Source organism: Musca autumnalis, unplaced genomic scaffold (assembly GCF_047663935.1).
Source record: "Musca autumnalis isolate F117 unplaced genomic scaffold, ASM4766393v1 scaffold_3, whole genome shotgun sequence".
NCBI lineage: Eukaryota > Metazoa > Arthropoda > Insecta > Diptera > Muscidae > Musca > Musca autumnalis.
In genome coordinates this window covers 60168525-60188631 of record NW_027411866.1, presented here as the reverse complement: position 1 = coordinate 60188631, position 20107 = coordinate 60168525, and the positions used below count along the sequence as shown (strand labels likewise).

The 20107-nt window shown below is 33.5% G+C and overlaps 1 protein-coding gene across 1 annotated transcript in view; it reads left to right on the top strand.

The window, feature by feature from the left end:
* The window catches only part of Cth (Cystathionine gamma-lyase), a 155088-nt gene that overhangs the window by 105745 nt on the left and 29236 nt on the right, over nt 1-20107 (top strand). The window contains exon 5 of the mRNA XM_073979051.1: nt 2336-2663. Coding sequence (XP_073835152.1) covers nt 2336-2663 — 328 coding nt within the window. The remainder of the gene's footprint in view (nt 1-2335; nt 2664-20107) is intronic.

Genomic DNA, 20107 nt, shown 5'->3' with positions numbered 1-20107 from the left:
TTAACCGCATACGCCAGATCAGGTCGAGTTCCTTGAACTAAGTACAGTAAACATTAGGGTGGGCGATTTGTGTGGAAGAAAAAAACCTTAATGAGCCCTTCGCGTTTCTGATTCCTGGGATTGAACTGAGCAAAAAAGTCCACTGGACCATATATCTACCGTGAAAATCGAGCCTCCCGATTTTGACTTTAAGTTTTTTATTGACGTTTTTTGGATATTTTGGCATATAACAGCCAAACCATTGAGATTTTCGATACAACACAAATACAAAAATTTTAGTAATTAAGAACTCTCATCGCGAAAGCATTTGACGCTCCTTCAGGCAGTTTTGGCCTTGAGAAGGGGCAAACTTTTCGAAAAATGTCGATAAATGACACTGTGCTACGAAAGTTGACCAGAAAAAAAAAATTATTTTGTTCAATAATTATTTTCAAAATTATGAGAAATTCAGTTATAGTTTTTTTGAGGGTGTTTTCAGACTTAAAGCACTATAACTTTGCCATTTGGTAAACGATTTAAACAAATAATAACTTGTTCTAAAGATATTATTCACCCCTTTAAAAGGAAGAAGGATCACAAGAAATCCTTTGTGAAAAAAAGAAGATATGTCCGTTTAAATTTGAAAATGTAAGAAACCCAGATTTTCACTACTTTTACCGTTATAAAAAAATAAAACGAAGTGACCCCAACGAACTAAAGGCATTGTCGTTGTCCATGGATCCCAACAAGATATAATTTTGCATCAGAACACTTGAATATTTTTCTGGTCAACTTTTGTAGCACAGTATCAATTATCGACATTTTTCGAAAAGTTTGCACCTTCTCAAGGCCAAAACTACCTGAAGGAGCATTCCAATGCTTTCGCGATGTATTAGAGAGTTTTTAATTACTGTCTTGGCCACAGTTTTTGTATTTGTGTTGGATCGAAAATCTCAATGGTTTGGCTGTTATATGCCAAAATATCCAAAAAAACGTCAATAAAAAACTTAGTCAAAATCGGGAGGCTCGATTTTCACGGTAGATATATGGTCCAGTGGACTTTTTTGCTCAGTGCATTCCCAGGAATCAGAAACGCGAAGGGCTCATTAAGGTTTTTTTCCTTCCACACAAATCGCCCCACCCTAATGTTTACTGGGAATGTGAAAAGGGACATAATTTGTGAGAAAATTAACTGAAAAGGAAAGTGCTTACGTGTAAGGATTAGGGATTATTACATATTTCAAAAGGACAACGGCCTCAAAAGTATAAGTTTCCTTCAAGAAATTCCCGTTTTTCAAAAAGATCACCCCATATTGAAACTTTAGAGTTTTCTGAGCATTTCATGGCTTTAAAATTCATAAACAGGACATAAGTCCCGGAATTTTGTCGCTACAGTTGTTGTATTTGTAGATGAACAATTTTTGTGTATTTTACGATCCAGTGTACGTTGAACTTATATATAACTGTCATTGAAACCAATTAATATACTCTTTATGATCTTAAGTACCGATTTAGTTTCATTCTGTTCAAAAATATGAAGAATTTTTTAACCAGTTCCACGGGGATTCTCCGTTGTATACAAACTTTTGCGACATAAATTTTGGTCTTTTTGGGATTCGAACCGTACATTTGCTAATGTATGCAAATATTGCGCACTTTTAATTGTTATTACGGAAGACAACCTTCTTGTCTATCAAACAAAACTAATTGTTTGTTGTTTTCAATAAGTTATAGTGATATTTATCCCTAATCCATTTTGGTTTGAACGGTGTATACTAACTTTTGCGGCAGACTGTATAAATCATGCTGAAGCCTTCTTAAGAAAACAATGAAACTAATTTTCATGGTAAATATTCCCGTTTTCATTTTTAAGCCAGATACTATTCTATTATTCTATTACTATATGTATTTTTGTTGATGTTGATGTAGCAGCGTAGAAACCTACGTAGAAGTATAGGTTTGATGCTGGGTTGGCGGCCGCTGGCCGAAACCTTAAGATTTCGGGTCAATCCGGTACGAAAGTACCCGCTGCAGTGGGATTCTGTAAACGAATAAGTGTTCTTTGCTCTATTAAAATGTTTAGTATACATATCCTCATGGGTTTCACCTTCCATTTAGAACGTTAGAATTTCCGAAGGTAACATTAAAATTTGCACCTGAGTGTTTCAGCCATGTACAACTTATATTCAAATGGTGTCGTAGAATGTTCGAGTGTTGTCGCGGAAAAAATAATCGGTCTGCACTCATTGGTGTGGAGAAATCTGCCATTGTACTTCTGGAATATTCGTACCAAACTTTTTTTTAATATATTTGTACTCCAAATATTTTAAATAGACAATACATTTTTCTTTTCTAGCTGTTGGTATTGTACCATCTCCATTTGATTGCTACCAAGTAAATCGCTCTTTAAAAACCCTGGCATTACGTATGGAGCAACACTTTAAGAATTCTGTGGCTGTCGCAAAGTTTTTGGAAAGTCATCCTTACGTGGAAAAGGTTTTGCATCCAGCACTTCCTTCTCATCCCCACCACAAAGTTGCTTTAAAGCAAACATATGGTTATAGCGGAGTATTTTCCTTCTACCTAAAAGGAGAGTTGAAAAATTCAAACGAGTTTTTGAAAAGTCTCAAAGTTTTTGCTTTGGCTGAAAGTCTTGGAGGATACGAAAGTTTGGCTGAATTACCGTAAGTATATAATAAACGTTAATGTCGTTATCATATTTAGTTTTCTCTAAAAGAAAACTTATACACACCAATTCAAAATGCCGTCGAACTTTTCTATAACGTAGAACTTTTGGACCGACGAAATACTATGTTACAGAGAAAATTCGTTATAGAGAGATTATTTTGTATGAAAACGTCCACTTGTGCCTTTAGAACAACTTCGTTATAGAGAAACATTCATTGTAGGGACTGTAATACTTTTCTTATAAAAGTTCAATAAACCAGTTATAAAAGTTACGAAATCATCATCCCATAAATCATAACTCGCAAAGCAATCAACAACCAATGTAATATTTATTTAAAATTAATAAAATGCAGGTGATGTCTCAGCCAAATGACACATGTAGATTGGTGCTCATATTAGTATATACAATTCAGATATAATAGGTTTGTCCTTGTACTTTCTCAGTAAATATTACTCAGTAACTTCTTTTTAGAGAGTAAAGCATTTTATACTCTTTCAAAGGAAAAAATTAAAAAAGTAAAAAGACAAAATTTTCAATTTGATAAATATTTACGATTATGGTATTTGAATATTTTAAACTTTTGACAACTGCCTAAAGCTACAAAATGTTACTGAATAAAATTCCTTCAGTAAAAATTATAAGTTCTCAGTAATAAAAATTTCAAAACAAGTTTCTCAATTCATTCTCTTTTACTGAACATTTGTGTAAAAAAAACAACATTCAGTAATAATTTGTAATAATTATTACAAATTATCGAGTACGCAGACACACTTAATAGGAAATAATAAACATATATTTTATTTTGTTTATATTAGCTTCGTTCCAATACTTTTTAATGGTAAAAGTAGTAAAAGAGCAAACTGTCAAATGTGCTCTCAGAACACATATTTTTTTTTAAAAAGCACAGGAACGGAAATTGTAGTAAAGTTATTAACAATGTCAGTACTAAATCAATGGCAGACGTCATATAAAACATAAAATAAATATTCGTTGTTTCGAATTGTGATTTCAAATGTATTTCTGTTCTTTTTAAGAAGTTATATACCAAAGAAGTCCCAGAAATAACATACTTTTGAAGTCTTTGCTGGTCATTAAGAAATAAAAGAACCAGTGCCGTAGCTACAATCAATATAAATCTGGAACACCCTTGGGATAACAACAAGCATATGAAATCATATTTTAATAAAAGCATCAATTCCCCATCCAGCCAATTTGGGGCAGGCCCAGATATATTTTGGAGACCTAGACAAAATACATAAATATATGTTTGTGTATCTAATATGAATAAAAATCATGTTAATTCGTTTAGGGATTTATTGAATTGTTGGCTCTTCCACTATTCAGTTTAACCATCATCATATCAACAGCTAATTTTCATTACGTTATTGGGCCACAATAATGTCCTTTTGGAATTGATTTCATTTAGCATCTCAAAGTTGCATTCATTTACTACGACACCAACAGGATCCACTACATTATACCGTGTCAACATCGGTGAGAAAATATGTCCTGGATTTGATTGAGTCCAACGAACTTTGTGCAGCATTGTATTCGGATGTATCATGTAGTTGAAATAGGATCGGCTGGGATATTCCTATCCTTTTCATTCTTTGATGTTAGTGGGAAAGGTAACATTTGACATTTGCGTACAATCATTCAATCATTGCGCTTGGCATAAGGAGCATTTGTTCCACCGCGCTTATTGTTGTAGTGAAGGACAAGAGTATAAATCAAGTTATTGAGGCGGAAACGTGTACAGAGGATGCGATTCCATCTGTACAATTTGACCGTTCCTATAGCAACGTACGATGCTCTTCAAGAAGATAGCGTACTTGAGGATATGTTTGCTGATGGTTTCCTGCATGGAAATATGAATAGCCTTGGTCACAATTGCCGCAGTTGGACTGTAAGATTGAAATTGTTAAATAGTTATGAGCTTTGCTGAAATTCTGTAAATCCATACCATCAATTTTTATTAAACGATTCAACAGTTATTAGCGAAATATCTTGATCCAATTTAATTTGCTATACAATTATTTTCTATTGATGATTTTTTTCAAAGTTTATTTATTTAAAAATATGTCAAATATTCCTTTTGACAAATTTCCAACTTGTTAAGGCCCCCACTCATTAGTCAGTCTGACTGCCAGCATTTATGGTAGTATGTGTAAATTTTTGAAATTTTGAAAATTTATGTATGAGTTTTCCAAGACTGATGAAAATCAAAATAGTTTTGATTTCAAAATGAACCCACATCAGTCTGGGTGAATTGTGCTTATTTTCAAATTGTCAATAAATAATTTTGAAAAACAGAAAATAATGTTGGTGTTGGAACACAAAAAACGTAAAATTCATTCATTTTTGGAGGAGAAATTCAAGATTTTTAGACTTGACTGATGGTTCGTGCTACACACTTGTCAGTCACACATACAGAAAGGGTTCATCGGACTGACGGCACAGACTGATAAATGAGTGGGGGCCTTTACACATCCAAATTTGTGTAGTAGAAAATAGTAGATAGCTATTTGGTGCCATTTTTGGTTAAAGAGAAGAGCAAGTTTTGCCACTTTTTGTAGTACAGGAACGCATTTTGGCAAAAAATTGTAAAAGTAGTACTAAATAGTACTATTTTGCAGGTTCTGGAACACAACTATTATTTGTGAAGTAATTCGGCTTAATCCCAGTTTTCTTCTACAAGTTCTTTATTGGTGCTCATATTAGTATATACATTTCAGATATAATAGGAATAATAAACATATATTTTATTTTGTTTATATTATTTGTGAAGTAATTCGGCTTAGTCCCAGTTTTCTTCTGCAAGTTCTTTAAAGTGGGAGGTAGTTTAAATTGATTTGCTTTAGGGAAAAGCAAATCCTCGTCATCCTTCCCCACTGGTGATTTACAGCTGTTTTTTGTAAGAAAATAATATTTAGAATGAAAATGATATGAAGTACTATAAAATGTATACCAAAGGAAAAACTTTATTGTATTTTTATTTAATACTAGCGGACCTGGCGAACTTCGTCTCGCTATTAAGGAATAACATTTCATACAAAAACTCAATTTTCGATTTTTCCAATTTTCCGACTTTTCTAGAGGGATTTTCCAAAATTTTCTTCCGTAAAGACCTTCTCCTCGAAAATGCGAATAACTGACAAAAAATTTTACAGAAATCGGCCTAGCCGTTCTCATTTTATGAATTACTATACATTTTTTACACCATTTTTATATATATAGATACAGTGTTTACACCGGGCTGATTCGGTCAGTTGTTTTTATGGAATAAATAAATTAAACTAATTCATTTCATATTTAACTCAACGTTTCGTTGTCTTTTTCCAACTTCTTCAGGAGTTTCTTTTATTAGAAAATCCTACGATAAAATTACATTGTTGTTCAAATACATTTTTTAGATTATGGTTTTTCGATTTAGGGTTTAATCATCTATGGAAAATGAAAACAACATCGATGAAGCAGATCAAGCTGAACCGAATCAAACTGTACCAAAACCCCCACTAATTTTTATTTCTGACGTCAAGAATGTTGCTAAAATGTTGGATAGCATAACTAAAATTATTCCAGTAGAAGATTTTAGTTTTTAGTTTTCGTACAGAAAAGTAATTAAATACTTCGATAGCAACAAAATATGTTATCATACCTATCAACTGAAAACAGATAGTGCTTACAGGGTAGTAATTCAAATTTACATTACACTACCGATGTATCGGATATAAAAGCCTTTTTAATGAGCAAGGGTCACGACGTAAGGAGCGTCCGTAACATTGGCTGAAGAAAAACCAAGGAGCCTTTACCCGTGTTCTTCGTTGACTTGGATCCCAAAAGGAACAATAAAGAGATTTATAATATCACTGGAATATTCAATAATATTGTTAGTATTGAACCCCCAAGAAAATTCGACAACTTAGTACAATGTTTTAGATGTCAGGAATTTGGACACACAAAGTCATACTGCCGTTAACCTTTTAGGTGCGTTAAATGTGGTTTAGGTCATTCCACATTAGAATGTAATAAACCAGAAAATACAGCCCCTGAATGTGTGCACTGTTTGAATACGCATACAGCTAGTTACAAAGTATTCCCGATTTACCAAAAACTGGTTCAGAAGAATCCTGCTCCTGTATACTTAAGACTAAACGAAACTGTTTATGATGATAACAACGCCATGCCCAACCAAACTTCAGATAACTTTGGGTCATATGCCCAAGTCTTAAAAGGTCAAAACACGGGAGAAATAAATTTGTTAAGTAAAATAGAATCATTGCTAACAAAACAATTAGAAATGACAAATTCTTTAATGAATATGATGACATTGCTAATGTCAAAACTATGCAAGTAGATTTGATCATTGCTGAGTGGAATGCCAATGGCATTTCAAACCATAGAAATGAAATAGAATTATTTCTTCATAAAGGTGCAGCTATAATTATTAAATCTAAAACAAGTAAGCAAAGGCTATAGTCGGACGGGGCCGACCATGTTATACCCTACACCACAACCTCTAGAAATTAGCTATGTGCAACCACTTTGCACGCTGAATGATTCCCAGACCTGGCCACATCAAATTTTCAACGGTGGCATAATACCCCTTTGTAATGCTGCCGATATTTCCTGAGTATTTCAGCCATGAAAAACTTCTCTACAAGTGGCAACTTAGGACACGCCTTTCGGATTCGGCGATAAAAAATACGTCACATATCAACAACATAACATGAATCCATTGGTATAAGATAAGCCTCTTTTGTCCCTACAGGGATATTTGTGGAACAATTATATAAATTATATATTTCTAAACAATATTCCAAAATTGGAAAATTCACATTGATTATGGGTTTATTGAAGATCTATCGTACTCACTCACATATGCTTGGTAATGCACGCAGTTTTGTGATTTTCAGGGCATTTCGAAAATAGTTCATTGTGGTTATATACATATTTTATACCGATAGAAATAACTAATAATGAATAATATAATAATAATAACAATAATAATAATAAAAAAAATAACAATAGGTACTTCTTAAAAAAATGCAAATAGATATGAGACTGGCCCTCAAACTGCACTATTCCCAAATTTTGTGTAGGAGGTACTCGAAGGAAGGGACCGATACAGTCCATATCACTGTGTGTAATTTTTTGAGTCATGTTTTATTAACCATATCCACAGTGTGATAGAACACCAAAAATGAGAAGACACGTGTCTTGCCGTGTTTCCCTATCTCATCAACTTTCGCGGTTATAGGCCTCCAAAGGTTTGAGGCTTTGATGTAAAAAGGGTTTTTTTGTTCAGGACTATATCTTCCAAACCGTTAGGAAATTTGAATTTATCTCAGAGAAAAAGTTGTAGCTCTTGTCTTAAAGAACAAAAATTGTGAACACATATAATCCATCAAACTTCGTCGGCAAGGTCAAAATCGCCATGGTCAAATTTCTTTTAAAATTTTGCTCAAGTTTTGTTATACACCTATCAAAACGATCAAATTTGAAGCAAACATTCAAATACAAAAATGTACCTCAGATCTCAATAAACATCTTTCTAGAATATACGAGCTCTGTAGAAACGGATCTTAATGGTCAAAGTAGCAAAACAATTGCGATTTTTATCCTCTTTTCTCGGCTTCTGCTCCATAGATACTAAACCGTTTAAAATTCAAGAAAACAACCAACCAAATATTGTAGCAAAGGCATCACTAAACAACTTTCTGGAACATGCGAAATGTCTATGAACGGTTCATAATGGTAAAAATAGCAAAAATCTTTTGAAAATATCAAATTTTTATACTTTATATGGAACAAAAATAAAATTTGTATATTTTTCATATAAAAGTAATGGTCCATTTCACCCGCTAAATAACATCGGATCATCATCCAAAATTGTAGGCATCTTCTTCGACCTAAACCCTTACCTCGTGCAAATTTTCGTGACTATTGTGCTATAATTGCGACCTCTAGTGTGATTATGATTACACTTCAAGCAAAAAACTGGAAATATTAGGCTGTAACACTGTTATCTGACCGCGTAAATCAATATAATTGGGATCAACGCACGATGGGGCCAATGGCAGGTTTATGAGGCAAAAAGTCATTTTTTCAAGTCAGCGATTGAAATCAAATAATAACGGAATTATATTCTTAACACTTTCAAACCTCCAAAACCAAAAAATTACAATCTGGAAACGACCCACGGCGACATGCCAAGCTGTCAAAGATGTCATAATTATGATTCCGTTTATTTCTGACATTCGGTCGTAATTAAACAATTTAAGTATTTTGGCGCCAAAACCTGATCTGTTGATATTATCTATTTTTTAAAAAGGGAAAATACGGGTAATGGTATGTAAATTAATATTATTGTTAAAAGTGTAAATGTAATATTAGATGTGGTCAATAATTTGTTGTGTCAGTAAGTGAAGGTTTTTGATGTAGTCTGTGGTATCGTCCATGTGTTCTTTGGAGTAGAACTTTCGGCTTCAGGGTGCATTCTCGTAAAAATATGTATCTGGTGAAAGGTGACAATGTCGGCTAACAGATTTTGAAAACAATATTTGCGTATACTTGCGAATAAAAAAATTATCAACTTCCAGATTTCGTAAAACTTAAAAATTTGGATATTTTTAATTTTTGGTTGGAAAATCAGCGAAAACCTAAACACCTTATAGAATGGATTTCTGCAAAATTTAATCGAGGTGTCAAAGACAACTTCATGACGGAAGTTATAAAGCAAATTTATAATATTTGTGCACGCCTTAACCAAAAATGGATAAAATAATTGGAGGTCAAAAAGTCGTGTATTACAATTTGAAAGCTTATGGTTAGCTAGCGACACAGTATTTACGCTAGAACAAGGTAATGATAAAAAGAAGAGAGGGCGCCCTAATGTGGATTATAGTGAAGGAAGAAAACTTGCTTCGGAAGTCTGCTATGAACATGGCAACAATACCAAATCCTTGATTCATGCCGCCTCTGTTCCGGCCAATTTGTCAAAAGAAAAATATTTAAACTATGTTCTCAAGGAAGTTCGGTATCAACCAACTAAATTGAGAAAACAATTAACTTCAACAGAGAAAATTTATGAACGATATATGTATCCAAATCTGAACCGATTTCAATATGATGTCTCAATAATGTTTTCTAGACCAAATTCCGTCACACACTTTAAATTTTATCACAATTGGACATATATAGCGTGATTGCTGCACGAAATACCTAAAATCGGGTGAAAATATATATGGGAGCTATATCCAAATCTGAACCGATTTCGATCTAATTCGGCATACTTTTTTTCTAGACGTAATTTCGTCACACATTTTAAATTTCACCGAAATTGGACAGAAATAAGGGAGCTATATCCAAATCTGAACAGATTTCAAAATATCTTGGCAAACTTATTTCCCGTCCGAATTCCGCCACATATTCCAAATATCATCATAATTGGACAGAATTTTCGTGTTTGGTCCATCAATTACTCGAAATTGGGCGAACATATATATGTGAGCTATATCTATATATGAACCGATATCAACCAAATTTGGCCGATTATAAACATCTGCACGAAATTTTGAAGGTCTACCTTGCCCCTGTGATTTTCATATCATCGGCCCCATCGTGCAATGGAAAGGGCAAGAGTTGGCCTTTATTTATTATTGACGTGCGCGGAATGTGTCTTCCAGGAATAAAGATATAACCGGTATATTAAAAATTTTCACAATTTTCACACCAAAGCTGTGGTCTATTTAACCCTCTAAACATCATCCGTTTACCATCTAAAATTGCAAGCATCTTCTTTGTCATATAGTGTTATGTTTTTGGTCCATTTCACCCGCTATATATTTCACGATCATCACCATTTAAAATAGCGATCTATTCTGATGTGGAACCGACCTCCATACCAAATTTCGTGACGATCGGTCCATAATTGCGACCTGGAGTTTGATTACAATTTATAATGGACAGACGGACACACGGACGGACGGACACACATATCTCGCCGAGATATGAAGATTGGTATACCATATTGGGGGTCTCCGACGAATATTTCGCTGTGTTACATGAATTTTTTCCAAAACAAACTTATAATACCCTTTCCACATAGTGGTGTAAGGTATAATTATATACGAAGAAGCGGAACCAATCTTAGAAATATTTATGCAGGCAGCTGGTGTTAATATAATATGCGACAATTCAAAAGTATCTTTTTACTCCGTTTACCTCCTACCGAATCCCAAAGGAAGAGAACTATATAAATGCATCGCTTCAAATCATTATGATGTTTTGTCAACTGGTAGTCCTACATATTGGCCTGCAGATCCAAATAAAATTCCAGATCTAATATATTTTTTCGTCTACTCAGAAATATGCCAGTCAATGCTAAGTATAAACGCATGTTATAACTTAGATTCAGATCACAGTACAATTATTCTTAACTTTAGTACCAGAAATATTAATAAACACAAAACAAAAACTTTAATTACATCAAAAACCAACATACCTATGGTACAACAACACATTGAACAACACCTAAATTTTAATATCTCGACCAAGAAGAGGGCACACAAAATTCTGAATATTGACATCTTTTGACAGTGTGTTAGTAAGGTTGTATGCACGCATGCTGCAAAACAAAAGCAAATCAAAACATTTGCTCTCTTTTGTGTGCTCTTTCGTTGCCTTCGGGTCGTGTGTGTGTGAATTGACGAAAAACTTCGTAACTTCAACAATACCAAAGAACAGCATTGATCTATACACTCCTGATAAAATTGATTTAAACTCCACAAACTTTTATGTTACGGCTGAAATACGATCAATGATAAGATTTGTGTAGTCCACAACAAAATAAGTTAATTTCCGAATTTTTGCATGTTCCATGCCAAATGAGTCGCCCTGTTAAACATTTTACGTTTAGTGAAGTTTGTAAAGAAATTAAAAATCTAAAGAAAAAGCACCAAGAAAAAAACTTTGTTGATCACAAAGTTATCAGATTCCTTCCAAAGAAAGTTTTGGTGTTCCTAACAACAATTTATAATTCTATTACGAGGCTGTCCCATTTTCCAGTGCAATGGAAATGTGCCAAAATAATTATGATACCAAAACCAGGAAAACCTGAAAACCTGTTATCATCGTATAGGCCTATAAGTTTATTGTCCATATTTTCTAACCCTGCGTTTACAAATGCCTGTATTGGCAAGACAATAGCAAAAACACAACACTTTTTCACAAATACATTTATAAATTTTTAAATACCCAGCAAACCAATCGTACCGATATCGTAACGAAATCGGAACAAATTTCGGACGTCACGTCCGATATCTGATCCGAAATCGTAACGATATCTTAACGAAAGTTGTATGAAGTGGTTGACATAATTTCGGAACGAAATGTCGGAGCGAAATCGGATCGATTTCGGTCAGAATTCGCAACGAAATCGGAAGAAAATCCTTGGGAAATTCGGAATTCGAATTTCTTCCTCCGAATTTTCGTACAGATTTCTGAACGATTTCGGAATAATGTCGTATGAAAATCTGAGGTACCTTCCGAACTTTCGTAAAGGTTTCTGAACAATTTTGGAATAATTTCGTATGATTATCGAAGGAAAAAAATTTTCTCTGATGCCTCTTTTTTATTGACAATTTTTTTTTTATTGGAAGATTATAATTTCAAAGATATCTAATGATTTTCACTGTTGTTATCATTTTGTAGTTATAGTAGAACAATGTAAACTTTGTGTACGAATATGTTGAGTCTATCAGCACTAGCTTGAATTATTATATGTTGCATTTATATTTAAAATATTTAAAAAATGTATATGCGAATTTTATAACCAACCATTTTGTTTTTCGACAACAAACTAAAATGTTACTTGTTAGATATATACAAAAGGTGGTTGTTGTGCGAAGGGAAAATTGTTTCCGACATATCGATCCGAATTCGTAACGAAATCGGAAGAAAAACATTAGCAAATTCGAAGGGAAATTTACTTCCGACATTTTCTCCGAAATCGGAACGAAATCTGAACAAATTCCCCTACGAAAAATCGTATAGAAATCGATACGAAATCTGAACGATTTTGTTTCCGAAATTGTTTCGATATGTCGGACATCCGACATTTGGTTTGCTGGGTATGCATAGAGAAAAGTATGAATGTATTGGTGAAAATGGTTTGTAACTTTGCTATTGTCTTGCCAATACTGTCTGTGTGTAAACGCCTAGTAAACTGTTCGAAAAATTGTTTCGAAGTGACTTTTTCCGATTCCTTATAATATGATTGTTATACCAGATCATCAGTTTGGATTCAGAGAGAATCATGGGGCACCTGAGCAGTGCCATAGACTGGTGAAGGTTATAAGAGATTGTTTGGAATGTAAACAGTATTGTTCTGCTGCCTTTCTGGATGTCAAACAAGCGTTTGATAGTGTTTGGCATCAACGCTTGTTATATAAACTAAAAATGTTATTACCTGCTCCTTTTTGTTTATTATTAAATTCATATTTGAATTCAAGAACATTTTATGTACACATCAATGGTGAAGAATCTAATTTTGGTGTCATTAAAGCTGGTGTGCCACACGGTAGTGTTTTAGGTCCTGTTTTATATACCCTTTAGATGATACTGCCGTTCTTGCTATTAACGATGATCCTTCTTCAGCTATTGACTTACTCCAAACGCATCTGAATGATATCGAAAAATGGTATAATAACTGGAGTATTGGAGTCAATACCAAAAATTTGTGCATGTTACATTCTCATTAAGGAAAGGAGACTGTCCTTCTCCAAAATTGAATGGGCTTACTCGGTCTGCACCTTGATAAAAAACTTAACTGGAAAAATCATATAACATTTAAGAGACAGCACCTAGATGTGAAGACTAAAAGAATGTTATGGCTTCTTGGTCCAAAATCAAAACTGAATCTGAATAACAAATTACTACTGTGTAAGACGATTCTTAAGCCTATTTGGACATATGGAGTACAACTTTGGGGGACAGCCAGCAATTCTAATATTGAAATATTTCAACGATATCAAACAAAGACGCTTAGACTGATTACGGGTGTTCCTTGGTTTGTTAATATTACGGTTGGCGTTATCGTATCCAAAATTGCAAACTGACGTGTCGTAACGTCTAATTGGTATTATGTATGTATTTTAACAAAAAAGCAAAAATTTAAATTTTTAAATAATTCTTTTGGTAACAAAAATTAGTAGAATTATTAGTAGATCAATTTCAAACTATTAATTCAGAAGAACAATTAACCCTACAGTTTTTACAATCAAAATAAGTGTTTGGCGTAGACGTTTTTGTAGTCGTTGGCGTAATCGTTGTCGTAGGGATATTTTTTGGTACCACGTAACATTTACGGCAATTTTTTTTCATACAAAATTAAAAAATATATTTTTTTTAATTGTAAAACAATTCGTTTGAAATCATCTCTTGAACAAAAACTAAGAAATTTGCATTGCATGAATCGTTAGATGAGGACTCTAACAGATTTTCAATAGAAAGTTTGTCATCTGATAAAAACACGAAATTTATCTTATGCAAATTAATAAAAGTAGTAAAGTTTGTACTTATTATAGTTATTTTCCAAAATATTTTAAATATCATTGCCAAAAAATCTTTTGAAATTGATTTGTTTCTATTTTTATATGCTGTCGTTTACAAAATCGGTCACGATTCTTTCCTCGTATTTCAACGCCATACCTAATACCCATTTGTCGTATTACGCCATACGTAATACCGATTTGTCGTATCAAAAAATAAATGTTATATTTAAAACGAGAAATACGTTCTGGAAATTACGAATGTATTTCTTTCGATTTTTTAAGGATATAACATGCTATAAAAGTCAAAAATTGTCATTTTTCATCACATAAAAAATATAACTTACGACTACGCCTACGACAACGTCTACGTCACTTAAACGTCTACGATTACGCAAACCGTAATAAGGGTGAATAACGCGATTCATAGAGATTTAAACATTAATAAAATTATAGATGAAGTTAGTGAAATTAGTATTACGTATCTTAACAGATTAAGTAACCATTCGAATGTATTAGCAATCAATCTATTAGATGACACAGATGAAATTAGAAGACTGAAACGAAGACATGTTTTAGACCTCCCGTTTATTTAATACGTTTTATAAAATATATAATCTGAAATTAAAATTGTAATATGTATTTATTGTTAAATCCACTGGGGTTTAACAATTCTGTTATATTGTAGTAATTATTAAATTTGCTGAATGCTTCTGGTAAATAGATTGCAAATAAAAAATATGGCGGCGTGATTTTGGAAATTATTACCCCGTCTGGCGAATTAAGATTCTTGCGATGTTGTTGCGATTTTGCTGACGGTGAATTGATTTAATTCGAAGTTTGGCAATGTTCATGGAGGAATATATATACATATATATATATATATATATATATATATATATATATATATATATATATATATATATATCATTCGGCTTAAGGAGTACTAAACTCGCCCTTTTAACGTATGTTAAAAAAATATACAGAGTTGTTATAACAATTCGCTTCAAAATCTAATCGCTTAGACAAAATGTTTGTTCGTTACTACCGTGATCGTATTCAACAGTTTGTTGTGTATAAGAAAACTAATGAAAATGGCATTGGAAGAAATAACTTTGTTCGTTATATACGTAGTTGCTTATAACCGTTGTTCGTTATATCCGAATTTATCTGTAGAAATCTTTGTTTTATCTCATTTTTACACATAAATAATTTAAAAAGTTAAAATACCCTTTAATTCGCCTTTTATTCATTTTTGCATCAAAAACAGGGTAAATTACCTCCCAGCAAAAAAAGTCCTCCCAAAATCATGGGTTTTGTAAGGGATTTTTGGCAGCCGTAACAACTCGCAAATCCCATTTCTTCCCCATTATTTTTACAAGGGCATGTCGCACTCAGTTTGTAGTTATTTTATGACCACTAGAATAACTAGTTATTCTGTGGCCACTAGAAGTTGAAAAGTAAGTTGAAAAAAATTCTATGATGACAGATGATGTAGAGATTTTTTTTAATTTCATCACACTTCTTACGTTTATTTTACTCTATTTTATTTCGCTCGCTGTTCGAGTTGAACACACGAACCCTCTGATTTCTAGCCAAAGACACTACATACTATGCCACGCACACGAACATTAAGGGTTGCTTAAGAACTTAAATGTGCAGTGCACATGTGCACCACGAACTGTTATTTTTTAATTAAAAAAACCCGCGTGAAGACAGTGAGCGTTGAACACACAACCCTAGGATTTATAGTCGGACACACACTCACTGTGCCACCGTCCTCATTACTTAGTGAGGAGCAAAGTAAGTAGGTTTGCCTTGTAATTTTTTTAAGAAGTATCCCATTACTTTTCAGATTACTTGTAATGGGAAAAGAAGCTTGTTTACATTACTTTGTAATGGGTTACGTAATGACTAATGGATCCGAATTTTTGCTGGGCTATAGTGCTTAGGTAGAACTGATTTTTCGACATTTGTTTGTCGATTATTTGACAATGAAGAAAAAATTAACAAAAACAGAAGAAAAAAGCGAGCGCTGACAAAAAAAAAAAAAAAACTTTGAAATAGAAGAAAAAACGTGAATTTTTATGTTTCTTTTTGACATTGCTACCAAATCTACTATTTTTTCGTTCCTTTACTTTTCATGCCCAGTTTTACGGTCATGAGAAAGCAATTTTGACAGTTTTCTCTTTTACCACTTTTACCATTAAAAAAGTAAAGGAACAAAGCTGATGTCTCCTTTTGCTGTCAAAATACATTTTTGTTTTAACGCCTATACCTTAGGCCCATACCTATATACGGACGTATACCCGGGGCGTGTGTGGTGAAGAAAGAAGAACACATGTATTCTTATGAAAACTACCGAAATACGTCGAGCGTATACTTTTTGTAAGTTGAACAAGTTTAACTTTGACAGAAAGTTATTGTTTGTATGTGTGTGTGTTTTGTATCTTAAAAACAAAAGCCCAACAAAACATGAAATACAATTCATTACAAAGGAAAATTATTTGTTTTACGAATGAAAATAATTAAATAAGTTTTGATCGCGGATTTGGTGTTTTAAATGTGATTTGGGACTCAACGTATTTGGGTATTGATTGGTTGACATTAGAACTCTCTTTTCGACTGCGTTTCTTTTTGTGTGTTTTTCTAACAAACAACAACAAACATACACAGCAAAACATAAACAAACTGCCTTTATAATTTTGCTTTCTTCTTTTGAAATTTACAAAAGAATAATATAATTTTTATTGTGTGATACGCTTAAAAAATGGACGGGGTTGGCAAACCACCCCCGTTACCACCTCCTCCTCCCCTTCCTGGGGATTCAAATAAAAGGAAAGCCCCAAGATTATCCAGTGATAAAAAATCCTTCAAATTAAAGTACGGAGCGCCCATTAATAATAATAAATCTCCACAATTCTTTGCTACAGTACCTTCGCGACCTGTTTCATTTGCAACTCAACACAAGGCTTTTACTTCAACATTTCCACAGTCAGCTCCTGCCTCACCGACAACTTCAAGGTCGACACCACCTTCATATCAAAGGTCATTATATGGTTCCAATCCAATCAGAACCTAAATGAATCTAACCAACCACTATCAATAATAGACATTCCGCAACTCTCAGCACCACCAACAGCAAAACAGCAACCGTCATCAGCACCAGAAGCAACACAATCCAATAACCCCATTTCAACCAATCTGTCCAATACAACAAACAAAAGAGACATTTACAGCTTCAATGAAAACGAAAACAAAATAGTTCTTTATAGCGAATCACATCCAGGTCCCTATTATATACTTCTTACTTCGGATGAGCCCATTTGTCCTAGGAGAAAGAACTCTGAACTGCATTTATGCCAAACTAGCTTCAGCAAACATAAAAACGCATTTTGTATCTAAAAATATAGCGTATAAAACTTTCCGCCTACACTTCAACGATAATAACGAGACTAATAATTTTGTACTAGACCCCAATGTCAAAAGAATAGGGTTTAATGCTTTTATACCTGACAGATTTGTGCAAAAATTCTACGTCATCAAATCTGTACCAGTTTTCTAAAAATCTAATGATTGTCTCTGTGTACTTTCCACATTCTGTAAAATCCAGTGTCTTAAAAACTGAACTATCAAAACTCATAAACTTTATTAATGAAAACCCCAATGTCATAATTGGCGGTGATTTTAACGCAAGAAGTAAAGCGTACGGCGACTTATTTGACACTGTCCGAGGGTCCACTGTACAAACACTGATGGACAGCTCTGTCTTTCAATGCATGAACGATGACTCTGCAACTTTCAAAAAGAATTTATTTGATAATTCCTTTGGTTCTGTTTTAGATCTTACTTTCACAAATATTTTCTCACCTTTTTCATGGAGCGTCAAAAACATAAGTATAGGAGGAAGTCATCACCGACCGATTCTTATAAACGTTGATAACTGTACAGCAAAACAGCAATACTTCTTGGCAAAAAGACATCTTCTGAAAAACATTTCTAATCTTAAAGTTGAAGCAAATATGAATGACATTCAATTAAAACTAAATCGTTCAATTAAAAACTCAACTTTTGCAATTGGACCTGACACCAAACTAAATTCTTGGTGGAATGAAGATCTCAACAGGCTGTTACGAATTAAAGATGCAGCGAAAAAGAAATTTGATAAATATAAATGCACAGAAAATGCTTTAAATGCAATTGAAGCAACGGATAAGTTTAAAAAAGCTGTAAAATGCGCCAAGAACCGAGCAAAACGAAAAAAACTTTCCGAATTAAGCCAAGTTCCCAACTCCAAAGCGCTTTTTCGCTATGTAAATAGCTGTAAATCTGTTTTTGAACCGCAAGCAGGTTCAAAATGGAATGGAGACAATAATGAAATTTTCCTGCGTCATCTGTGTGAACAAGTTCCTAACAACAGTCAAACAATTTATCCATTGCCATTTAATCATCAATCTCTCGACTTCTCCATGCAAGATCTGAACAATGTCCTAGAACAAATGAAAAAACCTTCCGCAGCTGGTGTGGATGGAATCACATATGAGATGATTAACAATCTGTCCCATGAAGGGAAACACAACCTACTGTCATCGTACAATACGCTATGGAGAAATTGTGAATACTTTGAAGAATGGAGAAAAATTAAAATAATTCCTATACCAAAAAAAGGAAAAAAATTAGATATTTGCACCAATTTCCGACCAATTGCCTTAATATCTGTGCTTGCAAAGATTTTAAACCTCATGGTCAAACAAAGACTGAATAGCTTCCTAGAAGAAAACAATATTCTACCACCAAGATCATACGCATATCGCAAACATTTTTCAACATCAACCTGCATAAATGATATACTTCACACCATAAACTCTTCTAAGGAAAATAATGAAAAAGTTCTTGTACTTTCAATGGACGTATCAAAAGCATATGAATGTGTTGATATAAACTGTCTTCTGACCATCCTACATGAATTAAATATCCCACTTCAAATACAAGTATGGATCAGCAATTTTCTCTGCAAAAGAACTCTATTTATGGGAAATAGTTCTATGGATATTTACAACGGTATACCACAAGGCAGTTGTTTAAGCCCGACGCTTTTCAATTTATACACTTTAGGATTACACGGTGTTGCAAATGAAAAAACACAAGTCTTTCAATATGCGGATGACTTTATTATACTTGTATCGAGTTCAGATTTCGATGAAGCCAATTATATTATGCAAGTAAAAACCAACAAAATGGTTACATTATTCAAAAAATTGAACCTTGAGGTAAATGTAGAAAAAACTTCGGTCATGTACGTGGCAAAGGGAGGTCGAAAAACGCCCCATATTCTTATTAATGGAATTCCTGTAAACGTCGTTACGTCCATCAAATTTCTTGGAAGGAACATCAAAAACATCAAAAACTGTCCTGCAAGAACACTGTCAATGCTCTCAAATTGGTCACTGGACCCAAATGTGGAGTTCATCCTGCAAAAACAATAAATTTGTCAAAATCGCTTGTCTTTTCAAAAACAGAATATGCAATATCATCGATGGCACACAGGCCAACTTACATAAATAAAAAAATAACAAGCTTCCAAAACCAGATCCTAAGAAGAAATATGGGACTTGTTCCTTCTACGCCAAATCATGTGGTATGTGCTCTAGCTGGCATTCTACCCACAGACTTAAGAGCACAATACTTGGCTGCCAAAGAACTAATAAGATTAAAAATTTACAATTCCTCATTATACACATTCTTCACTACAAACGTCTCTACAAAAACTAGCATTGGATTTGTATATTCAAAATTTCGCAACATATTCGAAAGAAAGTCCAAGAAGTTGGTCTTTCTCCTGGATGTCTTTAATACTACAAAAACCGAAACTTCAACGGAATGCATA